Below are 20,781 nucleotides of genomic sequence, written 5' to 3' on the forward strand. Positions count from 1 at the left end.
TAAAATCATGCTAATTATTCCACTTCGCAAAGAGTTCATGAGGTCGGGCTGTGTTAACCACCATGTCATCTCACCAGGCTTCTTATCCACTGAGACAAAAAGGAATTTAACTTGGATCTGTTAGCTCTAAGCCAATTTCGATTATGTTTAATGATCAACAATTTGCTTATAAACAATATAGAGAAACACAAAACAGCGATGTTTTCACATAAAGACGAAACCTGTTGTGGTCTGTATAGCAATTTAAGTCCACATGTCGTACATATATGCTGAGAGAGCCGACTGCTTTTTGTCGGGTGGTCAGGATCGATGATAGTATGGTATGTTGATGTTTACGATACCAGTCACAGGATTGTCTGATCAAGACGCCACTATTTACTTGTTGCCATCACGTATCTAGAATATTGTAAACAACGAAACTAACATACACATAAAAGCGCACATACACACACCTCAGACGCACGCACGCACGAACGGGTCGTGTGAGTGCAGTAATATTGAACGCAAAGTTATGACATCCCCTCACCATGCTCCACGACCTGTTGTTATTGATTGTTATATGCAGATGTGTTTACTGTTACACTGTATAATAATCTAGATCCGTTAAGTACTATTTACTCGGGCAGTAACAATTCAAAAGACACTTTGTGCACAGCCAGCGAATAAAAACGGCTTTGCTACAACAATGGAAGAGTCCGACATGGCGGACGGAATCACACTATTAAGTGCCAACAAAGCACAAGTCTCAATATTGTCAATATAGCCATATATACCATTAATAAAAACATTAGCGGGCAAAAACCACAGGTTCTCGATAATCCACGGGGACATAAGTCGAGTTGATTATTTCTCCGTCGAATTACCCCTCGTGTCACCAAGTACATGGGAACGGTATCTGTAGGTTGTGACAGTGGTTTACAACAGGGGTAATGGGTTTCTTGTGTACTGAATGAGTGTCTAGGTTTCTACTGGAACGAACTTTATAAATATAATGCATGCCATCTGTGACTCATCGGAAACAAAAAATATTTTCAAACCTGAATTAAAAGTATTCAGTTATTTATTTTATAGCATTTTATTCTTAGTATATTTCATACCTATTTTATATTTTGTTTTAAATACAGTGATAAAGTGAGTGAGTGAGTTTAGTTTTACGCCGTGCCGGTAAATTATCGAGGCTTGGCCAGATAATATCAGCAGGTCAACGTAAAAGGGTCAGACATCAAGTCTAATATCATGATATTTTTCATGAGATGTGACCGTCTGCTTCGAAGTCCACACTACCTATATTAACTGTCAACAATCCATGGTGTCAATGGCAGTTCAACCAATTCTTTTCCCGCTGTCGCATTGAATGCAGTCAACATCCCGATCCTTATTTTTAATTATTGTACAAATTCGCCAGTGGCAATTATTTTTTAGTAATTTTTTTTTGCAAATTCAAACTCCATTCTTGTACCAGTGAAGATCCTGGTTCGAACTGATCTTCAGCAACCCATGCCTGTCTTAAGAGGCAACTAACAGGATCAGGTGGTCAGGGTGGTTGATTCGGTTGACACATGTTATCATATCACAACTACGGAGATCGATACTCATGATGTTGATCACTGGATTGTCTGATCCAGACTCGATTATATGCAAATGTCAGCGTCTAGAGTGACCGAAATAATAATCTCCTTGAAGATCAACATTAATGTTCACTTCCACTAGATATTCCACCATGTAGCTTTCGTTGATTAATTATGTACATTCATTTCCACATGGCGGAAGTCGGGACGGAAGGTTAGACTAGTGCTGACAGCGTTTGCTTGTCACGCTGAAGACCTGGGCTCGACTCCCAACATGGGAACAATGCGTGAAGCCCATTTCTGGTGTCCCTTGCTGTGATAGCTAGAATATTGCTAAAGGCGGCGTAAAACTAAACTCACTCACTCATATAAAAGTCTTACAACAACTTAAAGTTACAAACTTGTAATGCGAGTGAAAATTTATATCGACTGTATTCTGAAATGATGAATGATAAACTCAAGTCTTCACAGACATATTGATGAACAGACGTTGTTATCTCTGTTTTGCTCTTGTACATAGTTGGTGGTTCATGGGAAAATATAAAGTATTTGAATGTATGAAGTCCTCCAGCCGAGATATGGATTCGAACAACACAGACTGCACATAGCTGTCCTCACATCCCGTGACAGCAACACAGGCGTATTTGCGACAACAGCCCATTGTACTGCAGGGCTACTGTGGGGTAGCCTAATGGTTAAAGGTTTACGCTGGAGACCAGGGTTCGAATCCCCAAATGGACAAATGTATCATCCGCCGTGATATCGCTGGAACATAGCTAAAAGCAACGTAAAACTATACTCACTGAGCAACTGTACTGCAACCTGTTAGACATATCCAGTGAGGGCTGGGACGAGTACCCGGATGTATGTACCCGAATCGGAATCGAGTACCCGGAAATGTAAGGAATACAGCGCGTCTGACAACTTTCTGAATATTGTGTCAATACAACATCAAACCTGATCTTTAATTTACGTCTCTTAACAGATATAAAGAGTAACACCATTACTTACATTACTCATTATAACTCAATACTTTTCGTTCCTGCTGTTGCTGTAACTGTACTACCCACTGCTCACGCGTATATGAATTAAAGACGTTAGTAACGAGCTCCATTAATGGGAAAATACCAGTGATGTAGATGTGTGTTACGTCAGTAACGAAAAATACAAAGTATTATCTGCCCTTGTCATTACAGAGTTCTCTCCCATTCCGAGTACTCGATTTCTAGAAACAGGACTCGATTTCAACTGTACCCTAATAATCGTCCCAGCACTACTCAAGTGACGCTGAGAACAGTGTAAAAAGATTTGGAAAGCTAGACAGAGCTTATTCTACAATCATCTGCCTTAGAGTAGAATCTTCAAGCATTCTTGTTCAGGCAGGTGAACACTTGCCTATCATCTCAAATCATAAGACCAGCAGTGAATGTGGTGATCGTTATACCTTGCTTGGCCAAGCTGCAAGTTTCAGCATGGATGAATGAGTGAAGGTGTTGGTTGTACGTCGATTTTAGCAATATTTGAACAATATCTGGTGGAGGACACAAGAAATGAACTTCACGCATTGTACCCATGTGTACTAGTGGTATGTGGGTGGGTGGGTGAGTTTAGTTTTACGTCGCACTTAGCAATATTCCAGCTATATGGCGACACTAGTGGTATGTAGGTAAATAACAGGGCCTATCGAGGGACGCGCACTGACCGCACTGAGAGAATGCACGTTGTTTTCCACTATGTCATTACTACTACCACTAGTACTTAGTACTCCCGATACAGGTGCTGCCAGTAGTATATCTACTGCTATTGTCCTTAGGACTACCGATACAGGTGCTGCCAGTAGTATATCTACTGCTATTGTCCTTAGGACTCCCGATACAAGTGCTGCCAGTAGTATATCTACTGCTATTGTCCTTAGGACTCCCGATACAGGTGCTGCCAGTAGTATATCTACTGCTATTGTCCTTAGGACTACCGATACAGGTGCTACCAGCAGTATATCTACTGCTATTGTCCTTAGGACTCCCGATACAAGTGCTGCCAGTAGTATATCTACTGCTATTGTCCTTAGGACTCCCGATACAAGTGCTGCCAGTAGTATATCTACTGCTATTGTCCTTAGGACTACCGATACAGGTGCTGCCAGTAGTATATCTACTGCTATTGTCCTTAGGACTACCGATACAGGTGCTACCAGTAGTATATCTACTGCTATTGTCCTTAGGACTACCGATACAGGTGCTGCCAGTAGTATATCTACTGCTATTGACCTTAGGACTCCCGATACAGGTGCTGCCAGTAGTATATCTACTGCTATTGACCTTAGGACTCCCGATACAGGTGCTGCCAGTAGTATATCTACTGCTATTGTCCTTAGGACTCCCGATACAGGTGCTGCCAGTAGTATATCTACTGCTATTGTCCTTAGGACTACCGATACAGGTGCTACCAGTAGTATATCTACTGCTATTGTCCTTAGGACTACCGATACAAGTGCTGCCAGTAGTATATCTACTGCTATTGTCCCTAGGACTACCGATACAGGTGCTGCCAGTAGTATATCTACTGCTATTGTCCTTAGGACTCCCGATACAAGTGCTGCCAGTAGTATATCTACTGCTATTGTCCTTAGGACTACCGATACAGGTGCTACCAGTAGTATATCTACTGCTATTGTCCTTAGGACTCCCGATACAAGTGCTGCCAGTAGTATATCTACTGCTATTGTCCTTAGGACTACCGATACAGGTGCTGCCAGTAGTATATCTACTGCTATTGTCCTTAGGACTACCGATACAAGTGCTGCCAGTAGTATATCTACTGCTATTGTCCTTAGGACTACCGATACAGGTGCTGCCAGTAGTATATCTACTGCTATTGTCCTTAGTACTACCGATACAGGTGCTGCCAGTAGTATATCTACTGCTATTGTCCTTAGGACTCCCGAGACAGGTGCTGCCAGTAGTATATCTACTGCTATTGTCCATAGGACTACCGATACAAGTGCTGCCAGTAGTATATCTACTGCTATTGTCCTTAGGACTACCGATACAGGTGCTGCCAGTAGTATATCTACTGCTATTGTCCTTAGGACTACCGATACAGGTGCTGCCAGTAGTATATCTACTGCTATTGTCCTTAGGACTACCGATACAGGTGCTGCCAGTAGTATATCTACTGCTATTGTCCTTAGGACTCCCGATACAGGTGCTGCCAGTAGTATATCTACTGCTATTGACCTTAGTACTCCCGATACAGGTGCTGCCAGTAGTATATCTACTGCTATTGTCCTTAGGACTCCCGATACAGGTGCTGCCAGTAGTATATCTACTGCTATTGTCCTTAGGACTACCGATACAAGTGCTGCCAGTAGTATATCTACTGCTATTGTCCTTAGGACTACCGATACAGGTGCTGCCAGTAGTATATCTACTGCTATTGTCCTTAGGACTACCGATACAAGTGCTGCCAGTAGTATATCTACTGCTATTGTCCTTAGGACTACCGATACAGGTGCTGCCAGTAGTATATCTACTGCTATTGTCCTTAGGACTACCGATACAGGTGCTGCCAGTAGTATATCTACTGCTATTGTCCTTAGGACTCCCGCTACAGGTGCTGCCAGTAGTATATCTACTGCTATTGTCCTTAGGACTACCGATACAAGTGCTGCCAGTAGTATATCTACTGCTATTGTCCTTAGGACTACCGATACAGGTGCTGCCAGTAGTATATCTACTGCTATTGTCCTTAGGACTACCGATACAGGTGCTGCCAGTAGTATATCTACTGCTATTGTCCTTAGGACTCCCGATACAGGTGCTGCCAGTAGTATATCTACTGCTATTGACCTTAGTACTCCCGATACAGGTGCTGCCAGTAGTATATCTACTGCTATTGTCCTTAGGACTCCCGATACAGGTGCTGCCAGTAGTATATCTACTGCTATTGTCCTTAGGACTCCCGATACAGGTGCTACCAGTAGTATATCTACTGCTATTGTCCTTAGGACTCCCGATACAGGTGCTGCCAGTAGTATATCTACTGCTATTGTCCTTAGGACTACCGATACAGGTGCTACCAGTAGTACATCTACTGCTATTGTCCTTAGGACTACCGATACAGGTGCTGCCAGTAGTACATCTACTGCTATTGTCCTTAGGACTACCGATACAGGTGCTGCCAGTAGTACATCTACTGCTATTGTCCTTAGGACTACCGATACAGGTGCTGCCAGTAGTACATCTACTGCTATTGTCCTTAGGACTACCGATACAGGTGCTGCCAGTAGTACATCTACTGCTATTGTCCTTAGGACTACCGATGCAGGTGCTGCCAGTAGTACATTTACTGCTATTGTCCTTAGGACTACCGATGCAGGTGCTGCCAGTAGTACATCTACTGCTATTGTCCTTAGGACTACCGATGCAGGTGCTGCCAGTAGTACATCTACTGCTATTGTCCTTAGGACTACCGATGCAGGTGCTGCCAGTAGTATATCTACTGCTATTGTCCTTAGGACTACCGATGCAGGTGCTGCCAGTAGTATATCTACTGCTATTGTCCTTAGGACTACCGATGCAGGTGCTGCCAGTAGTATATCTACTGCTATTGTCCTTAGGACTACCGATACAGGTGCTGCCAGTAGTATATCTACTGCTATTGTCCTTAGGACTACCGATACAGGTGCTGCCAGTAGTATATCTACTGCTATTGTCCTTAGGACTACCGATACAGGTGCTGCCAGTAGTATAACTACTGCTATTGACCTTAGGACTACCGATACAGGTGCTACCAGTAGTACATCTACTGCTATTGTCCTTAGGACTACCGATACAGGTGCTACCAGTAGTACATCTACTGCTATTGTCCTTAGGACTACCGATACAGGTGCTGCCAGTAGTACATCTACTGCTATTGTCCTTAGGACTACCGATACAGGTGCTACCAGTAGTATATCTACTGCTATTGACCTTAGGACTACCGATACAGGTGCTACCAGTAGTATATCTACTGCTATTGACCTTAGGACTACCGATACAGGTGCTACCAGTAGTACATCTACTGCTATTGTCCTTAGGACTACCGATACAGGTGCTGCCAGTAGTACATCTACTGCTATTGTCCTTAGGACTCCCGATACAGGTGCTACCAGTAGTATATCTACTGCTATTGTCCTTAGGACTACCGATACAGGTGCTACCAGTAGTATATCTACTGCTATTGTCCTTAGGACTACCGATACAGGTGCTGCCAGTAGTATATCTACTGCTATTGTCCTTAGGACTACCGATACAGGTGCTGCCAGTAGTATATCTACTGCTATTGTCCTTAGGACTACCGATACAGGTGCTACCAGTAGTATATCTACTGCTATTGTCCTTAGGACTCCCGATACAGGTGCTGCCAGTAGTATATCTACTGCTATTGTCCTTAGGACTACCGATACAGGTGCTCCAGTATTACATCTATCACTAATATTAATAACATTATCTCACACCGACGGTGAAATGCGACATGCATTTGCTTGTTCCTCTTTCTATTTAGTCTATCAGATCAGGAGCAGATTCACCCCAAACATTCAGTGGTCGGCTTGAAAATCGTAACGTAATAATCTCGCACACTTTCCTCAAATAACCGTAAGAGTGAAAGGTAAAACAGTACTGCGGGGTAATTACTACTATTGGAGACCAATGTTTACCTATTTGTTTTGACTGGAATCGAAAGTTCGTGCGTGACGTCAACGCCAACACAGACGTCGACTCCCTGCACGTGCTCTGTCTGTTGTCAGAAGCGACTTCGTGAATTGGTTCGGTAGTCACGAAATCAAATCGACAAATTAATTACCTTTTAATGTAACTAGGGCGCATGCCTCTCTTTGCACGGAACGTGAGTTGATTAACAGGCGATTAATTTGTAATGAGACGCGAAGGATTGTCTTGGCTTGAGATTTCTCAAGGTGGATATTCATCTCGTACATGCCAGAAGCTGTGAGAAGTGTGAGCGACTGTACAGTATGGCGTGCGTCTCATGTGGACTGGGCTGGCACGTCGAACATTCAGGGTGCGCGTTAGCCAGGGTGAGTGAGTGTATGCGTATGGTCTTTACAATATATCGACAATATTACGGCGGGGAACACCAGAAATGGCCTTCACAGCAATGTACCCATGTGGAGAGTAGAACTCGGGTGTTTAACATGAAGAGGGAACAAGTCACTCGTAGATTACGCTCCCGCCTCCTTTTGACGAGTTTTACATCGCTATGAACATTATTTCGTCACTTCGAAAAGGGGGACAGCTGAAATGATGAGATGAGGTGAGGTGAGGTGAGGTGAGGTGAGGTGAGTTGAGGTGAGGTGAGGTGAGAAGCTTGATCTGTCTAGGATAAACGAACTAGGTGTTTAGGCCTTAAGCACGTGACTACACGTTACTATAGACAACGAGTGTGAAAGACGACCCTCACTTCACAAAAGCCTCTAGATGACCACTGTTTGTTAACCCTATGGGCGACTATTCATGCCCTAAATTACGATGCGGGAATTGTTTGAATGTTAGCATTCATTGGTGGCCACGCCTGTCCATATCCAGCTGACATAGTAACCAACCGATCCCCGTGTATCTCTTGCTACAAGCGTGTTTGGGGACATTATGCTTCTCTGACCCTCGTCATTAGGCGACGTAAGTGATTGATCGATTGGCTGTCTGTCTGTCTAGTTGTCTGGTTGGTTGGTTGGTTGTGCGAGCTTGCACACCGATGGCTGAAATCATATATGATCAACAATCAAACCCATCGTAATATATGGACGCACAATCGTAGAAGAGAAAAGCGATCCGACCCCCATTGTATATGGCTTATACAACGAGCCCTATTGCCTCTTAGGGAGTTAATCGCCCGCCTGGATCTTGATCGTTGCCTGGCGACTGTTCACATCTGTACTCGCTGTCGACTGTTCACATCTGTACTCGCTGGCGACTGTTCATATCTGTACTCGCTGTTGACTGTTCACATCTGTACTCGCTGGCGACTGTTCATATCTGTACTCGCTGTCGACTGTTCACATCTGTACTCGCTGTCGACTGTTCACATCTGTACTCGCTGTCGATTGTTCACATCTGTACTCGCTGTTGACTGTTCACATCTGTACTCGCTGTCGACTGTTCACATCTGTACTCGTCGACTGTTCACATCTGTACTCGCTGGCGACTGTTCATATCTGTACTCGCTGTTGACTGTTCACATCTGTACTCGCTGCTGACTGTTCACATCTGTACTCGCTGTCGACTGTTCACATCTGTACTCGCTGTTGTCTCTTCACATCTGTACTCGCTGTTGACTGTTCACATCTGTACTCGCTGGCGTCTCTTCACATCTGTACTCGCTGTCGACTGTTCATATCTGTACTCGGTTTTCTACAATGCAACTCATAGTCATGAAACGAGACTATCTGTTGAGCTGACAGATGGGGATCACTATCGATTATAACTCGTAAGGGCTCATGCGGGTAGATTGACCGAATTTGTTTTACGCTGTGTTTAGCAATATTCCATCACGACCGGGGACACCGGAAATGGAGTTCACACACTGCGGCCATGTGGGGGATCGAACCCGCCATGCGGGTAGACGTGAATTTGCTTTTTGTCCCATCTCCTGTGAACTAAAGGGATACCAGCCGCAATGTTGTCGAGGAAGCAATGGGTATGTACCTAGTGATCGTTATTTACAGCAACCCCGATCAGTTGAAACGATCTTTTGTTAGATGCGTTTATCTTAACTTATTTTTGACTCATTAAAAGTAATATTTCTTGAAATGTGATTTTAATAGTACAACAAAACATTTACGATACTGAGCGCGGGGTGCTCGTCGGGGACCTGTCAAACAGTCCTGTCCTTTAAAAATATCCGACCGTCTTTCGCATCAGATTATGAAAGTAGTCATCAAACCATACTACAGTAACCCAATATCAGTTTCAGACATTATTTTTTCCGATTACAGCTTCAATATTGTTTGAAGTTATTTTATTGGGAATGTCTTACCGTGGGATTTGGAGGAAACGCGGACACATCTGATTGGAACTTCTGCTTTAATGTGTGAGTTTATTTTTAAGCCGCACTCAGCAACATTCCAGATATATAGCGGCGGTCTGATAATAATCGAGTCTGGACCAGACAATCTAGTGATCAACAACATGTATCAACCAAGTCAGCCAACCTGGCCACCCGATCCCGTTACTCGCCTCTGACGATAAGCATAGTTTGTTCGTACGTACGTGCATTCGCAGGCGGAATACGATGCACATGTACATGCATTACGAACACGTGCGTATTATAGAAGTGAATCATGATTCTGACCCTGTGTAGACACTGGATTATTTCTTTGTCTTCTTTGATGGTATAATGTCATATGGACAGGACGTCGACCTGTTTTTCTTTTTCACGCATGAACCGGGACAGGAATTCGACCTGTTGTTTTACCTGAAACGTAACAGTTCACCCAAGGGTCCACGTCCTGTGCAGACACCGTTAAGCCAGTTGTTGCATCGCGGGACCCTGAGGAGCACTGAAGGATCCTTTGTGGGATAATGTACACTTACGTGGAAGTCTACGCTAAAAAAAACCATTCTCGTTCATCCCTACTAAATCTTAAGAGACAGGGAACGGTTGATCGAGTTATCCGCCATCAACTTAACGTAAACATGATTACACTAACGAAATCACGATTTCTTTTTATGAAAGGGGCGTTATCTTTTAATCGCCATTTTCAGGTAATACTCGCCATAATGGTCCTGGTGTTTACAGTGATCCATTTCATATTTTAATGCGGGCAATGCGAGAGGGCGAGGTCTCTGAGTTGAGAGATTAACTGTTTAGGTATGGCAGGCCGACTTACGCAAACTCGGTCGGACATTACACGTAAGAAATACAACTGCCGGTCACACTTTCGATGCACTCCAACAAATAATTAATCCGATTTGATCAGCATAGTTTCTCACTCTTAGTAACGCATGTTTCGTCAGAGGGGTCTAAATCTCCTTTTGACGTTATGAACAGGACACATGTTTCTTATTTCTGAGACACTGGTTGGATCAACGTCAGAAGATACTGCCATACTGCGCGCTAAATAGTTGGGAGCAGACGACCGAACTAACCCATTGTTCTGTAGGTCTGTGTTACCGATATCACCCAAACCGTCGTGGTATTGATACAATAACGAGAACAAATCATATTTATGCTTTCAAAGCGCTGGTATAGAGTGTCTCCGAGGTGTATACACTTATAACATCCAGGGATTGTTTCTTAGGCGTGCTGCGCACAAGCCGAAGTTGCGTGTGTAGATCGCTTCGTCTGATTGAGCCGGGGCCTCAGAGCTAAACACGGCGTTTCTCGGGGCGAGGACTTAGTGGACGGGAAACATTCTGGCGTCCAGGTTGCTTGCCAAGGTGTAATTTGGAAGTGAACTTTTCCAACTGTCAACATTTCTTGGATATATTTTAAACATTTTCAGCGATAGTGCTTGAATCGGGAATCAGTGAATCAGAGCAGACGACATTCGTCAAATGACTGTGAGCAGGTTCAAGGACACTAGAAACAAGTGTGGCGTTTAAGTGAGTGAATCTAATAACTCGAAGTCCATGTTTGGCAGCGTTCGAGCTTCTTAATATGACAATGAGGACTAAGAGATCAACGAGGTAGAAATTCAGTCCATGGTAATAAGGCACCTCGGCTAAGCAGTCATTTCAAAGTACTAATCTTTGTATTCCATTTAAAAAAATCTGAATTGTGGAACATACCAGGAACAGGGAGCGTTCGTTGAACAGACATTCAGGGTCTTTGGACTGATTTCTACAGAAAGGGGCGCAGTTCCCAACAGGACATCCCGGGTGTTTGAGATAATGATCTACCATTGTCGTGTCATTGTGTCGTCTGCCACATCAACCAATCAGACGTGCTACTGATACCTCACAGACTAACATAGCCGTCGTCGACGAAGGTTCCAGTGCAGTCGTCGTCATGCCGTCGATGTATGAGAGGGTGGTGGCCGTTGTTGACAGACCGCCGGATCTACGGACGGACTTTGAATGCCAGGAGTTTGTGCCATGGTTTAGGAACAAGGCAACGTTATTCAAGTCGGTCAAACCAGGTAATGTGGCCTGTAGTTACACCATACAATTTATGCATATCCCGTTTGGTCATTTCTTGTTATTACTATGGCCCTTTTCCATTTCGACACCTGTCGAAAATTTCTGTATTATAACTGAGTATTAAATTTTTTCCGATGGTCTAAAGGACTTGGTCTTCAACTACTACTACTACTACTACTACTACTACTACTACTACTACTACTACTACTACTACTAGTGAAATATTTTAAAAATATGTCTTTACTTAATTGATTTCGATTCTACAGTCTAATATGAGTGTCATAATATGTAATGTAAACTAATGTTGTTTTCTTAAGAAATACATCGGAATAGGAAGAAAGATGCGTCAGGTATATATAATCGTATGAATTCGATTCTTGGATATGTGGTTCCAAATATGCGAACAACTTCTTTCTACAGGCATACTCCTAAGGTCACCCCACCCATGGATATTTCAGATGGATTTAAACACGTGTGTTAGGAAGGAAATGATAGCATGACAAGATTGATCTTGTTTCAGTTATATAATGGATTCTCACCTGTATCACGCGTGCGTGCGTGCGTGCGTGCGTGTGTGTAAAGCTTCTTTACGGATAACTACCTGGATACCAGTCATGTTTCCCTCAACAATTGAGGTACACCATTTAAACAGTGTAATTTTCGTGGTTTGCTGTCTCTGTGCACAATGTAACAGTAAATTCATAATTTGATTTCTCCGTGGGGGGAGACCCGGGTTTCAGCCGGTCCCCAAGAATCGATCCTACCTGTAATAGGTGACCAAATGGACTGAACATTAGGTGTGAGTGAGTGAGTTTAGGTTTACGCCATACTCAGCAATATTCCAGCAATATGGCTGCGGCCTGTGGATCCAATTCAAGTTCAATCCAATGATCAGCAGCATGAGGATCGATCTACACTATCGGGATACGATATTATGAGGCAACCAAGTCAGCGAGCCTGACCACCCGATCCCGTTAGTCGCCTCTTACGACAAGTATGGGTTGCTGAAGATCAATTCTAACCCGGATCTTCAAGGGAGTTGGACATTAAGACTCGCTGACATAGTAGGTGTAATATTGCTGAATACTGTGTTGCACAAAATGATCAAACAAATAATTTGCTTGAGAGATGTAACACACGGGACAGCCAGGTTGATCTGTTCGTGATCACTGTAGTATAACATGGACCAAGTATACTTACCTTTCACGTGCAATGCGTTGCATTGTTTCGTCAAGGCGAGTGATGACTGTAAATATCCTTAACAGGCAATACGCATAAGATTAAAGGCGCAATACGTGTAAGGTAAATATGCTTAAATGAGCAGTACGTATAGGGAAATTATGCTAAAGGAGCAGTACGTATAGGAAAATATACCTAGGGGCGCAATACGTATAAAGAAAATATGTTTAAGGGGACAATACGTATGAGGAAAATATTGTTCACATGTGCGTTAAAGGTCTATGTGGAAAAATTGTGAGAAACTGTGCCTTCTATGTTCCCTGTACCATGGAACCAAAGACCTTGTTCCGCCATTACATGGTGGACAGATGATAAACAACATTGTGGGTCACTTGTGGGCAGTTGGTGCGAGAACAGCGTGCCTCCCTCGTAAATAACCTGTCGCGTTTATTCTCGAAACAGGTTCTATTGGGCGTCTAAGCTAATAGAGGGGAATGATATGAAAGAAGTATTGTAAATGAGAGTCAAATTCGGTCATATTTCACATGGCCTTATGGATCGCTCTTATTTCAACATCAAACTAGGAGGTTCTACAAAATAAGTTATGTCGTTCTGAAACGGTCTGCTGCTAAAACACCGATGCTATGAATAAACGAACAGAAGACATTTGTATCCAAATTGATGCTTTCACTCGCCGTGTATTTATAGTCGACAGCTGACAGATTACGTATGTTAAACATCAGTGGCTTTATGTACGTGTAATTGCCGCACTTGACTTGAACAGTCGTGTCGGGATTATTTTGTATTGAACACGTTCAATATTCGTACAATTACCATCGGGTTGATTGAAGTTTGAGAGACATATTCTCGGCACCGACTCGGGTAATGCAGTTTCACGGTGCTTGGTTTAACATTGAACAGGTCGCGGCGGCTGTTGACTAAAGCCTCGCACAATCGGCTTACAACACAGTGTCATTACCCTTGATTCTCGCACCAATAGTCAGTGCACGCATTGGGGTCGGAGAGGTTGTAGCCCGAATTAGCGAATACTTCATGTGTGTTGTATGCTCTCTGTCTCTCTCTCTCTCTGTCTCTCTCTCGTCATGTACAGTATTTGCCTCTCTCTGCCTCTCTCTCTCCCCTCCTCTCTCTGTCTCTCTCTCGTCATGTACAGTATTTGCCTCTCTCTGCCTCTTTCCCTCCCCTCCTCTCTCTGTCTCTCTCTCGTCATGTACAGTATTTGCCTCTCTCTGCCTCTCTCTCCCTCCCCTCCTCTCTCTGTCTCTCTCTCGTCATGTACAGTATTTGCCTCTCTCTGCCTCCCCTCCTCTCTCTCTCTCTCTCACACACACACACACATCACACCTTTCTTGTCATGTTAAATTTCCTTTCTCTCTCACGACATGCACAATTTGCCTCACTCTCCCCAACCCCTCTTTCCTCTCCGCCGCCCCCCTCTCACTTCTCTTCCGTCTTTCTATTACGTACCTTCCCTTCTTCTGTCTGCCTATCTTTGCCTTCTGTTCATCCTATCATCTCTCTTCGCCTGCATCGCCAGTCTGCCCGTCTTTCATTCTTTACCGTCATTGTCTGGCTGTCTTCCGTCATGTCTGTGCATGCCTAAATAAGAATAAGGAGATGACAGGATAAACTCTCAGCATAGTAATCAGCTGTTTGGGAGACAAATCCTTCAAACAAGTAGACTATACCGCTTCATGACAGCGGGGACGGTGGGATAGCCTTGTGGTTAAAGCTTTCTCTCGTCACGCCGAAGACCCGGGTTCGATTCCCCACATGGGTACAGTGCGTGGAGCCCATTTCTGGTGTTCCCCGCCATGCTATTGCTGGAACATTGGTAAAAGCGGCGTAAAACCATACTCACTCACTCATTATGCTCCGTCCTGCTCGGGAAGTACCATGCAGTGGTTAAGTTTTATATATAATGTAACCTAGGCCCCATTCTGGATATTATTGTGTTGGAGAAGGTCATCATCATCATCATCATCATCATCAAAACCATTCAATAATGTGTTTGACCCGTGAAGGTCCAGGGTAGAATAGGCCTTCAGCAACCCACGTTTGCCTTAAAAGGAGACTATGCTTGTCGTAAGAGGCGAATGACAGGTGGTCAGGCTTGGTTGACACATGTCATCGCTTCCCAATTGCGCGAATCGATGCTCATGCCGTTGATCACTGGGTTGTCTGGTCCAGACTCGATTATTTACACACTGCTGCCATATAGCAGGAATATTGAAGAGTGCGGCATAAAACTAAACTCGCTCACTCACTCACACTCAATAATGTATTTGATAATGTTAATGATTTGGTTGTATTAACCTATCGGGCAAACACCTAACGATGGTTATCAAATCCCTGAATACACGAGTGGATATTTAACTTGTACAGCGAAAAAGTATTCATGATTAAACATACAGTTGGGTTTTTGTGTGTGTTTCTGTTTTGTTTTTTGTCTTGGCGACGCGCCAAGGACGTTTCCCACGCAATGCCGCCTCGTGGCTTTAGGAACTCGAGAATTTTCTGGTGTGTTGAGTCACGTCACCAGACTAATTGATGTCCCATTTTCTGTCGAGATGTACGCAGGGAGTAGCAGTAGTGTGTGTGTGTGTGTGTGCGTGCGTGCGTGAAAAAACAATATCCGGTAATATTGTCTATTTGTTGTTTAACTCCAACCAACATTCGATTTTCAGTGAGATGTAGATGTTGTAAAGACATTAACAGGATGATATTTTCCCAATGACAAATCACTTTGATCACTTGAAGTACGTGAATAATATAATTACGAGTGTACCACGTGCATTTCATCTAAAACATTTCTGAAACACGCAAAAAACCCGACCAGTCTTCGTCATGCACGACAAACCTCGATTATACAACAGAGGGGGACGGATAATGGAGGTTGCTCAACCTTCTTGTGATAATAGTAAACCATATATATCTATACTTTGTACAAACATGTTTTTTTCTTTTGATTTTGCAAGGAGTGGCTTTCCTTTATTTCACTTAAGAGCACTATCGGTCTTATGTGTTCTAAATACACTGCCAGGGAGCGACAACTTGCCTGTCTAGTTGAGAGCAAGTAACATGATCATCCTTCCTCAATGCGATAACAACTTTACTATAATAAAAACTCAAGCATTAATAATTTGTCAAAGTGAAATGCACGCATTCACCTTAAATTCACGAAGTGTAAATTACTTTTAAGAGAAGTTTAGTTTGTTTGAGTTGAGTAAATCACCAAAAGTACCCATGGTTTTGACCCTTGGTACATGGTGCAAGGTATGACGTCATATTATGAAGGCGCCATCCCTCTTAGATAGGTACGCCGGGTTAGTGGTTCTTCTGTAGATGCCATAGGGGCCTTGGGGTGGTTTAAGCGTTCGCTCGTCACTGAAAGAGAGAGGGATTTTACGACATACCCAGGCGCAGTCTTAATCTACTTCAGTCGCGGACATTTTGCATTACAGTAATTATATACCCACTTTCATTTGAACCTGCTGACGAATGTAGGTGCACTCTAGGCTGCACCATGCGAACTAATCAGGTCGAACTTGACATTCAGTCTATGATCACAGATTCCACACTCTAGTAAGGGACGCAACTCTGCACAGCGAAGTCAAGCCTCACAGGCCACTGGAACACCCGTCTTCAGTGACGTGAAATTTATCATCGAAAACAGTTGATATCGCATCTTAATGATCTTACAGTCACTAAGGAGTCAGGTGACAATGCTATGATGTCATAAAGCTGATCACGTCACAATGCCATGACCTCACCGCGATCACTGCTCAAGAAGCCTAATGGCTGTTTCGTGTTCTGACACATTGATTCATTCTTTTACTGGTCACTGATGAAGAAGGATTTTGAATGATAAATAAAATCTCACACTTGTGTCTTCTGATATCAAATATATCAATACTCTCAGAAACCCGTGAAGGTCCCGGGGTAGAATAGGCCTTCAACAACCCATGTTTGGCATAAAAGGCGACTAACGGGATCGGGTGGTCAGGCTTGCTGACTTGAAGGCACATGTCATCGGTTCCCATTTGCGCAGACCGATGCTCATGTTGTTGATCACTGGATTGTCTGGTCCAGACTCGATTATTTACAGACCGCCGCCATATACCTGGAAAACTGCTGAGTGCGGCCTAAAACTAAACTCACTCACTAAATACTCTCTGATTAATGTAAAGATTTTTTGTAATTTTAATCAACTCGTGTTGATATATATGATCAGAAAACATTTGGGTGATATACTCTATATGTCACTGATCTAGTTCGAAAATATAAACCATATGTTGTGTTTGGGATTGCGCTGTCTTGGTGGGGTGCGGATTCTTTGTTGGGTTGGGTCCCGCACCCTCGGATTTGAGCCCCTGTTCGCCGGCGGACGGGGTCGGCCGCCTAGCCCGCGAAGTCACCGCGTGCTGGAGGGTGGGTGCCAGTCTGTGGCGGGGTGGGGCCGCGTCCGGATGGGACTTCATGTTTTAGCTTTGCTGTAGTCTGTGCTTTGATGGGAAGGCGTGATCCCAAATAGAACGCTGTACATTATACCACATTCTCAATGGAATTGTGTGTTATGTATTATAGCGCTCAAAGATTATTTGTTTATTAAATCAAATCTTATGCTGTACTCTAGGGCCACCTAGCACTGAAATACAGAAAACATCTGTTATTCTGAAAACGTATCAAACAAATTTGCTCTGCAAAGACCCCACAGTTATCATTCAAACCCACAGATTTTGCTAGCGGGTTGCTTCCCATCAGGTATCCCACCAACCACCCCATCATAACCCCATTGCCCGAGACACCTAGAATGCTTATCAATATTGGCGTTTACCCAAGTTACTCGCTTCCTGTCAGTGAAGAAACTTTCATTACAGTCTCGACCAGTGCAGATTTGGATCAGCTACCGATCTCCAATAACTCAAACGCATCGTAAGAGGCGGGGTAGTCCAGTGGTTATAGTGTTCACTCGTCACGCTGAGGACCCGGGTTCGGTTCCCCATATTGGTACACTGTGTATGCAATCCCATGTACATCGTTATGCTACTTCTAATTCAAGTCTTGTGTGCGTTTTGATGTGTACGATAAGACGTAAGGTATTATATGTGCCGAACTTCGGCCTCAGGGTGTACGTCATTTAAGAAAGGAGAAATACCTTAGGTTTATAAGCTGTTATCTGACTTGCTTTCTGGATTAGAACTAGACAATGTGTTGACATGAGACATTATTTCGTTATGTTTTGGACTTACTCAACAACAGAACACCACGTAAGTCAAAATCCGATTTCTCTGGGCGACATGGGGATTACAACACGACTTGAAACGTTTGTTAGGTACATTATAAGGTGTTGTAAAAACAGCGTTTGTATTTCACTGGCACAAGCACATTAATCAGTAATCCAGTCGAATGGACCTATATTTTCTAAATTCTCAAGCTCGAGGTCGCGCATTAATACACTGCAAATAGGTAATTTGTGACGGCATCCGGTCCACTTCTAACTACTTGCACTCAAAGGCACCCTCAACAGGACATTTTCGTCATACCTTTGGATCCTAACGCCATGACGATAACCATACTATATGCAGATAACAGGGAAGACATTTATTAATACTTTAAAACCATACAGTCAGACACAGACATAAGTGAGTTCAACGGAAGCATTAACAACTTAATACACGTATGTCCTCATCATTAGGGTTGACCTTAGGTCATCACCGTGGTGTAGCCAATGACAACCCTCGACCTCGATCCCACATATCATTCGTCATCACTCGGTCCTTTCCGTAACCTCCAAGATAATTTTTCGGTTTCTCGGAATAACAGGGTTGTCCTGGGAATGGCTATTGAATTATATGTTTGGGTTGCCCAAACCAAGGGGTGAAGTTATGAGCAACATCCGAAAATAGCAACCACTAACTTAGGCTGATCCTTGGATTCTCTAAGTAGACTTTCATAAGTCACTGAGGCTAATTCCCACCGTTTAACAGATTTTGGTTTCCGGGTGAATCATTTTGTTAAACATGTTTGGATGAAGGTTTATTTTTGGATCAGGGGTTGTCAAATTTTTCCAAAAAGACCTTCTTGTCTAGTATTTTGGTGTTTTGAAATCCTCGGTCTTTGAATTGCTGAAATGGCATTTAACGCGTGTTTCTAAGATTATCGGTATTGTTTGCACCACGCCTGTTATGTCACAACAGACAGGAATTACTCCCACTTGACAACATTCGTGATCGCTGCAACATAGTCGTTAGAAGCTTATAGGATTTGAAATTGACCCGACTCCCTGTCAATCCATGTGCAAACGCGGAACTAACCAGGCGCTCATCCAGCAGGTTAAGTCTAGAGAAGTTAATGGCTTGACAACAATACACGAAAGGCCTTACCTCGTAAAGCCCTGCAGTGACACAACGACCCAAAACTAACGCCATGCCATTTCAAATTCGACGCTTTAACTACACCATAAGCCCTTGATTATCACATCGAGGCATTCATATACTGACTGAAATTTAAAAATCAGGATCAAAACGTTCACACATAACGACATGTGTTGGTAACCATAATGTATCTATGGAAACGAATATGAAGAGGTTTGATTTGAACATAGATTATTCAGAAAGGAGAGGGATTAGGAACAAGTTATCCAACTTGGGTAACCGTCTCCCGAGTATGCACAACATGAAAGATACACAACAACACACTTGCAATACAGACCTATATACTGAGATATTTATTTGCATATATTTACAGCATTCAAGAAAAACGCTTGCTGTTTGATATGTACTGCTGAACTGCTTGATTTTGAGTATATGCTAAGTTTTTGTTGACACTTAATAAAAAAATATAGATTTAAATCAATGTGTCCCTAAAATATAATCTCCACTGCATATTCGTATAGTATAAATATTAGTAACTTTATCGTGATTACTCTTTCAGATGATATATGTAGTACTGACTGTGGTACCCGTATCGTAACCACTGAACGGTCTCATCTTACCCAAGTGAGTTTGCTCAAAACTGCCTCTGTTCACCCAGCAGGAAATGAGTACCCGGTGGGATTTGACTATTAACCTTCTAGCGCCTTACATACAGCGTCGGTTATTCAGGTCATATTGTCCATCTTGTTCGCTAACGACTGCAGCACTGTATAAATTGCCATGTTATTTTATATTTGTTTCTTTTTTACCCTGCAGGAAATGGGTACCCGGTGGGATTTGCCATATGACCATTAACCTTCTAGCGCCTCACAGACAACTTGGGTTATATGGATCATACTGTCCATAGTGTGCGGCGTGGTGTTCAGCACTATATAAGAGTCCGTAGTCTAAATAAAAAAAAGTGAAAGGTTTCTTCGGGCATCAGCGTGTCAGTTTTATTTGTGTTTTTATTGCCATTTTTAAAAAAATAATTTTTACTTAGCCGCGTCCAGATGATCCATTTGTGTACTATGAGAAATAGTAGTTGTAGGAACAAAAGGACGAGTGTGACTGAATCTACAACTCAAACACCTGCTGAACTCCCCAAGCTGTATTTCTGAGAAAGAAAAAATAAAAATGTACTCCTCCTGCGTACCTATTTTATGTGTAAGAAAATTTGAAAAAAAGTCCTACCGCCCTCGTCACCTCTGAAATAAATGTGCCCGAGAAACATTTAATTTTTTTATGTAGTCGTATTTTTTAATATTTTTTTCACGCCTCAAACAGAAGCTGCTGACTGTTTAGTTTCGTTTTGTTGTTGACATAACCATGACAGCAAAATCACACCATCGTATTATGGCCATTACCTAGGAAACAGTTTCACAGATAAACCTATCATATTTTCATTGTCTGCCCCTCATATTAACTGGTCACTTCTTTCAATAGAACCCTGAACTCTTC

At 43.0% G+C, this 20,781-nt stretch overlaps 2 protein-coding genes across 3 annotated transcripts in view; one reads left to right on the top strand and one right to left on the bottom strand.

Annotated features, from left to right (window-relative positions):
- Positions 1-3,319: 3,319 nt before the first annotated feature.
- On the bottom strand, positions 3,320-11,575 carry LOC137280768 (mucin-3B-like). The gene is made up of 2 exons (XM_067811982.1): positions 11,535-11,575; positions 3,320-7,004 (listed from the first exon to the last, which is right to left on the bottom strand). The coding sequence occupies exons 1-2, from the start codon at positions 11,573-11,575 to the stop codon at positions 3,320-3,322; spliced, it is 3,726 nt and encodes a 1,241-aa protein (XP_067668083.1).
- The window catches only part of LOC137281283 (uncharacterized), a 32,947-nt gene continuing 22,495 nt past the window's right edge, over positions 10,330-20,781 (top strand). Inside the window, exon 1 of one of the 2 annotated variants that reach the window (XM_067812447.1) lies at positions 10,330-11,703. In XM_067812447.1, the coding sequence (XP_067668548.1) occupies positions 11,574-11,703 (130 nt within the window). In that variant the 5' untranslated portion in view covers positions 10,330-11,573. The remainder of the gene's footprint in view (positions 11,704-20,781) is intronic. The other variant, XM_067812446.1, reaches the window with a different exon arrangement.

This window comes from Haliotis asinina, chromosome 4 (genome assembly GCF_037392515.1).
Source record: "Haliotis asinina isolate JCU_RB_2024 chromosome 4, JCU_Hal_asi_v2, whole genome shotgun sequence".
Classification (NCBI taxonomy): domain Eukaryota; kingdom Metazoa; phylum Mollusca; class Gastropoda; order Lepetellida; family Haliotidae; genus Haliotis; species Haliotis asinina.

Excerpts from the sequence above, each read along its gene's own strand:
- LOC137280768 (XM_067811982.1), bottom strand. The coding sequence starts at position 11,575 with ATGACGACGACTGCACTGGAACCTTCGTCGACGACGGCTAT. Across the intron at positions 7,005-11,534 it reads CCTTCGTCGACGACGGCTAT|TCCTAAGGACAATAGCAGTA; the intron begins GTTAGTCTGTGA and ends CTGTATCGGTAG.